Raw genomic sequence first — 6973 nt, forward strand, 5'->3', positions numbered from 1 at the left:
GCACTTGTGGGCAGGGACACTGGTGGACAGGGACACTGGTGGACAGGGACATTGGTGGACAGGGACACTGGTGGACATGGACACTGGTGGACATGGACACTTGTGGAAATGGACACTGGTGGACAGGGACATTGGTGGACAGGGACATTGGTGGACATGGACACTGGTGGACATGGACACTGGTGGACATGGACACTGGTGGAAATGGACACTGGTGGACAGGGACATTGGTGGACAGGGACACTGGTGGACATGGACACTGGTGGACATGGGCACTTGTGGACATGGACACTGGTGGACAGGGACACTGGTGGACATGGACACTGGTGGACATGGACACTGGTGGACAGGGACATTGGTGGACAGGGACATTGGTGGACATGGACACTTGTGGACATGGACACTGGTGGATATGGACACTTGTGGACAGGGACACCGGTGTTTCAGCAGGTCTGAGTCCCGGTGATTCCTGCAGACCTGAACCAGTTTTCTGGGGACAGATTGTCCTCTTCACGGACTCAGATGATAAATTCAAACTTCATCCTGAAACAAACCGGTTCCAGTCGAAGCCACCGGACCTCGGTGAGGATCAGAACGTCAGCAGAGTTCCACTCAGAGTTCTGATGGAACAAAGAGATCAGAAACAAACCAAGGTTTCAAACTTCAGCTTCTGTCAGAAAAAAGAAAAACGTTTTGTATTTAACGTCCTTGATGATCAGGAGGTGTTTCAGAAACAGGTTTAAAGAAAAACAACTGAAGGATCTTTTTTTTCATTCCTGACGTTTAAACACAAAATAAAAGCTTTTTGGTTGTTTTTACTCAAACATGACGGAGCTGAAAGTTCAGCAGGAAAAACCTTTAATTCAGGTTTTTATTTCTCAAACTGCTTCTCCAAACAGAACTCAAACAGGTCAAAGGTCACCGCCTGAATCCTCTGAACCTGACTCTCAGCTACTACCACAACAAACATGGCTGCCTTAACTGAGGACATTTTCTGTCCTCTGGTCCCAAAGATCAATTAAACTTTAAAGATTTCTGTAGAGGAGCTCTGATTGGTTAAAGGTTTGTTAGAAATGAAGCTTTAAATCAGAACAGAATAAAGAAAAACAGATTTTAACAGATTATTTTCTGAAATCAAAGTGTTTTAGATTCTTTGTCCTCCATTAACCTTAAATCCTGTTTATCGTTTCAACCCTAAAACCTCTGAGACGTTCTTAACTTCCTGTAAAACGTTTTTATTTAATCGGCTCCAAATGTTCAGAAGGAAAACAAAGATTTGAAAAACTTCCACTGAATTTTAAAGACGAAGCAGAGCGTGAAGCAAAGAGCCATAAAACCAGTGGAGCTCTGAGTCCATCCAGCAGGAATGTCTTTCTGTCTCAATATGAGGCCCAAACAACAAACAAACAAACAAACAAACAACCAACAAACCAACAGATGCTACCAAAACAGAACCTTCTTTGCAAAGGTAAAGGTGACATTTATCAGCTTATCCATTTTCCCTGGTTCTCCGAGCTCCTCCCGTTCCTCCCCCCGCTCCTCCCCCCGCTCCTCCCCCCGTTCCTCCCCCTGCTCCCTGGTTCGGACCTCAGGTGTGGAAAGTGAAATGGAAGAAGAACAAGAAGTAAAGTTTGAAGGAAACAACTGAGCGAGCAGCAGAACTCCGTCTCTGCATGAAACCTCAAACAATAAAACTCAAGTCGGACTAAATCCAAACTATCCCCAGATAATTGTGGTTAATTAACATTTAGTCTAAAGTCTCATAAAAGCTTTGCTACAAAAATAAATGTTTGTTTGACCAAATAATAAGACAGCATGACCTCAGTGGAAGCTCTAATGTTAGATCAGGAAACAAAAAACAGATAAAACTGATTATTTTTATCAAAAAAACAGCAAGTTTCTCATGAAACAGCAGCTCAGAGTTCAGTCAGGAGGACGTCTCAGCGAGGCTTTAAAACCGCCGCAGTTTTCCTTCTGTTTCCGGTAAAAAGCTGCAAAAAACTGCTAAACATCTGATCCAGCTTCGGTTAAATTTAACTTCTGTTAAAGGTTAACGCAGCAGAAGACGTTTTATTCAGTCCTGATATGTAAAGGTTTTTTTACGAGTATTCTTTAGGTGTAAAAGTGGAAACGCTGGGAGCGTGGCGAGCGTCTCCGGCGGTAAAACAGCTGAAGAAGAAGAATCTGCAGCTTCGAACTGTTTATCCATCTGTGTCGCTTCACCCTTTGCTGTCCTCAGCCACAGCTGGAAGAGGCTTTTCACAGAAAAAGACACTTCTGTTTATCGAAGAGTCAGAAGAGACAGAAACGAGCCGAAACTGAGGCTCGTATATCAGCCGAAGCACAACTAAAATACATTTATATCAACAGTCCAAACAAATGTTGCTCCAGAACTAATATATGTAAACATAAGAAGTTCTTTTCTCACAAGTTCAACATAAATTCTCCTTCAAACTTAAAAAAAAAAAGAAAAAAACTCCTGTTAGCATGCTAACGGTGCTAACGCAGGTGTCCAAGTTTAGCATGTTAGCAAGTTAGCATCTGTCATTTTCTTAGGAGAAAAATTTTAAAAAGTTGTTTTTGAGATCCTCGTGGATCAGTCAGCAGCTAAAAGGCTTTTATTCTGACAGTCCATAAACACAGGAAACTATTTCTTAAGAAGTTAAACGTTTCATCATAATTTTATATTTAAAAATGGTCCCGTGTTAGCATGCTAACAGTGCTAACACTAAGCAGATGTCCAGGTTTAGCATGTTAGCCCGTTAAAATAAACTGTCCTCAGTTCTGGAGACCAGAAACTGAACATTTAAACAAATTAAAACGATGCAAATATAAAAGCATTAAATAAAAACCTGAGCGTCCCGCGGCTGTAGCTAACCTGTAGGTGGCGCTAACAGAGCGAAACCAGAAGTTTCAGAGCAATAAGATGTAAAACACTCATGTCTGGCGTTTCTTTATGACTTTAAACAGGCTGATCTGATAAATGAGACATTAACTCTAAACTGAATCACATGGAAATCTAAAGACGGGAACATGGATGACCTTTGACCTCAGATTTGCTGACCGCAGCGGCCATTAGCCCGATCAGATCGTCACGCTGTTACAACCTCGGCTAGCGTCTCTTCTGTCCTTTTGTTAGCTCACCGTGAAAGCTTTAAATCTGTGAGCTATTCTGAACGTTCGGACACGTAAACATCAGCCGAAACAACCTTCAGCTGCGTCTCAAAGAGCAAAAACACACAGAGTGAGAAATAAAAGCTGGGAAATGTAAACATGAATTATTAATGCCGAGACGAGGTTTCTCCTCGGAGAGGGTCGGATGTAATTTACAGAGCTGAGACAGCAGCTTCGCTTCTGTTTAATGAAAAATCCTGAAAAATAAAAGTCAGGATAAAGTGATTAGGATCGACTGCAGACATTTAAAGGCACTCATTCCAAAGTAAGACATTAAAGGTAAAACAGTTATCCTGAACTTGACAGAGTTTACTCCACAAGTTTAACTCCAGAGGTTTCAGATATGAGTGATTCTGGAATGTGGGTCTGCATTTAATGTAAACAAAACACTCAGCTGAACCCTCAGAAGAACACAGAGTCAAACTGACCTTCATCAGACCTACTGTGGACTGTATGAGCTAAAAGTTCAAAGTGTGACCTGTTTTCAGTCACTTCAGCTGTTTCTGTAGGTAAACAAGCACACTTTAGCTGTTTCTCTAGGTGAACAAACACAATTCGGCTGTTTCTGTAGATCAACAAACACACATTGGCTGTTTCTGTTGGTAAACAAACACTTCGGCTGTTTCTGTAAGTAAACAAACACACTTCAGCTGTTTCTGTTGGTAAACAAACACTTCCGCTGTTTCTGTAAGTAAACAAACACACTTCGGCTGTTTCTGGTAGATGTCATCCAGTCAAATTTTGCTCACAGTTATTTAATTTATTATTATTAAGCATCGTTATGAGAAAAAAATTCTGCAGATTTTTTTCCTTTATGTTTTATTTTTCTGACAGCTGAGAGCTTCTGTGTCACGGAGACGTTCATCAGGTATAAGCCGAATTTCGGCTGTGGTTTTAAATTATTATCTTTATGTCCTCGGGCGTCCTCCACTTCCTGCTCTGTCAGGTTTTCTTTTTCTTTCGCTAATTTGTGCTAAAATCTGAGAACAGAGGCAGCCTTCAGCTGAGGACTGAGACAACTGCGGAGACGGGGGGACAGGGGACGAAGGACGAGGACTTACTTGTGGTGTTGTACTTCACACCGTAAAACATCTCTGGACACGGCCGGGACACCATCTGACCGGCGCCGCTCCTGGGCCAACACGTCCCGATGCCATCAAGGTAGGCTTCACAGAAGATCCCCGAGCCTGAGGACAGAGACGTGAGACATGAGGACAGGGACATGAGAACAGAGGTGTGAGGACAGACAAGAGGACAGAGACATGAAGACAGCGGTATGAGGACAGAGACATGAAGACAGAGACATGAGGACAGATGTGAGGACAAAGATGTTAGAATGGACATGAGGACAGAAATGAGGACAGAGGTGTGAAGACAGAGACATGAAAACAGAAACATGATGACAGAGACATGAAGGCAGAGGTATGAGGACAGAGACATGAGGACAGACATGTGGACAGAGACATGAAGACAGATTTATGAGGACAGATCCATCAGTCAGAGCGTTGGGTTTTTTGGCTCCTCCTTCTCTCTGTTCCTTTGAGCCAATCCTGGTCTCGGGTGTCGGTTCTATTTTCAGCTCTGCTCGTCTTTGATGTTTGTTTTAAGAATCTCCGTTTGGACGGATCTCGTGTCCCTCGTGTCCCCTGTGTCCCTCATGTTCTCATTTTTGTTGTGTCTTCGCGGGGGATCAGTGTTTTGGACTCACCGCTCCACTGGCTCGTGGCGTTGATCACGGTTTGATTCCAGGAGGCGACCAGGGACTGAACTGCAACCCAAACAGGAGACGTCTTCATTCACACGTTCAAACAAAAACTTTATTAGATTTACACCAACGACGACAATCGGTGAGCGACGGTAAACATGGCCGCCTCACCCAGAGCAGGACGGTAAATCTGACCCGAAGGTCAGGCCATTAATTCTGTGGTAACTCCGGAGGGTTTGGATAAAAACGATCCGGAAATCAGGACGTTCTCTCGGGCAAAGGTGGCGTTCAGCCTGGAGCGTTCCTTGAGTTTCCTGCCGCCGCCATTTTCACCCAAACATGGTGAGAAAAACGTCCCGAACCGCCGAAAACAAGGATTACAGAACCATCACTGAGACGTAAATGACTTCTAATTCTAATCTGTTTTATTCTTTTATTTAAAGGTTAAAACCATCATCCGTGTTAGAACACAGCTTTAAAGGGATAGTTCTGATCTTCTGAAGGGGGCTCTGAGATAAATCTGACCTCCGTTTACAGAAACACAAATAATCAGTTTATTTCTGTCGCACATTTAAAAACACAAAGATAAAGTTTATGTTTAGAACCAGTTTTCTGTCTGTTATTATGTTTCTAAACGCTCCTGCAGTCGTTTTTTTCTTGATCCCATTGTTTTGCTGCCAAAAATTTTTAATTTTTTAAATTTTTTTACAGAAAATGCAACATTTGATTTAAAGTCTGGGTTTAGGAGATCTGTAAATCTTTGCGTTCTGTTTTATTTAACGTTTTAGGAAAACATTCCAACATTTTGTTTGTTTTTTCTGTAAAAAAATAAATGGTTGTTTACAAGCTCAAAGGTTAGCAGCAGCAGCTAGCTGTAGCCCGTTTGGACCACATCTTTCTGCAGGAGTAATAATGTAAATGAAACTGATGGTGTTCAGGATTAGAAACCAAAGAAAAATGGAAAAACGGCTGCGAAATATTGGAGATTGGAGGTTTTTTCCAACTTTTTTAGCTTTGTTAGCCCCGTTAGCACTGTTAGCCCCATTAGCCCTGTTAGCCCCATTAGCCCTGTTAGCACCGTTAGCCCCATTAGCACTGTTAGCTTCTCAGTCCGGTTAATAAACCGTTCCTTCAAACTGAGGTCGATTAAAGAACATTCTACAACATAACCCCACCTCAAAAGATCTGGACTCTCCCTTTAAAAGATCTAACGCTCCATCCCTGACCTCCAGCCGAGCAGCCTCCCGTACGTGGGACGGTAAAGCTCCCGGTTTATATTTAACTGGAGACTTCGGGAGGTTTAACTTGGAGGATCGGCTGTTCCTGTAATCCTGCCGTCGTGGGCGTCGCATCAGAAAATGGGTCGTCCAGGAAACCGCTAAACGTTGGTTTCATCTTTAATACGAACAGCAAAAACAAAAAGCTGCTTTTAGGATTTTTAGGATTTAAAAGTGAGAAAATCAGCCTGAAAGCTCAAAGAATCTCCAATGAGATGAAATTTTCCACTTTAATTAAACTATTAATTAGAGTTTCTCTGGAATGTTAATTTGCAAATTAGCGCCTTTAAATTCAACAGAGAAAATAAATGTTTCTGTCGAGGAAATTTCCTGTTTAACTGATTTATTTCAAATAAAATCCTATTTGAGTGTAATGTTATTAAACAAACAAAAAAACCTTTTTGTGCCAATTCTTGGAGTATTTTGACAGGAAATGGAATAATATAAAGAGACAGTTTGCCGATATCCAGCAGGATGAGGTTTTGGTTTTTAGCTGCTCTGTGGAAAAAGGAAAAGACTGAAAATCGATCCAGTCTGAGGGTCAAAGGTCACGAAGCTCGGGTTAATCGGGCCGGAATCAGACAACGGATGATTCTTACACGAGACGTTTCCCGCCAGAACGAGCTGAGCTTCACACGGCAGGTCGGCTGAGGAGGCTGCCGGTACGACGCCGGAGAGCGCCAACACCTGAGGAGGAGAGAGGGAGGAGGGAGGAGGGAGGAGGGAGGGAGGCTGAGCTTTATGGTGGCGGAGGCGAGGAGGAGCGACGGCAGGGAGAGGCAGAGGGCCACCGTGTGGTGAGAGACGAGCTCCCGGG

At 43.0% G+C, this 6973-nt stretch overlaps 1 protein-coding gene across 2 annotated transcripts in view; it reads right to left on the minus strand.

Moving 5' to 3' along the window:
• Positions 1-6973, minus strand: part of LOC108228704 (corticotropin-releasing factor receptor 1) — a 59124-nt gene that overhangs the window by 37506 nt on the left and 14645 nt on the right. For both annotated transcript variants that reach the window (XR_005234350.1, XM_037980995.1), the window contains exons 2-4: positions 6756-6843; positions 4883-4942; positions 4236-4361 (exon numbers count right to left, since the gene is read on the minus strand). Coding sequence is in view for 1 of the 2 variants with exons in the window: in XM_037980995.1 (XP_037836923.1) it covers positions 4236-4361; positions 4883-4942; positions 6756-6843 (274 nt within the window). In the remaining variant the exon portion in view is untranslated. The remainder of the gene's footprint in view (positions 1-4235; positions 4362-4882; positions 4943-6755; positions 6844-6973) is intronic.

Source organism: Kryptolebias marmoratus, linkage group LG17 (assembly GCF_001649575.2).
Source record: "Kryptolebias marmoratus isolate JLee-2015 linkage group LG17, ASM164957v2, whole genome shotgun sequence".
Classification (NCBI taxonomy): Eukaryota; Metazoa; Chordata; class Actinopteri; order Cyprinodontiformes; family Rivulidae; genus Kryptolebias; species Kryptolebias marmoratus.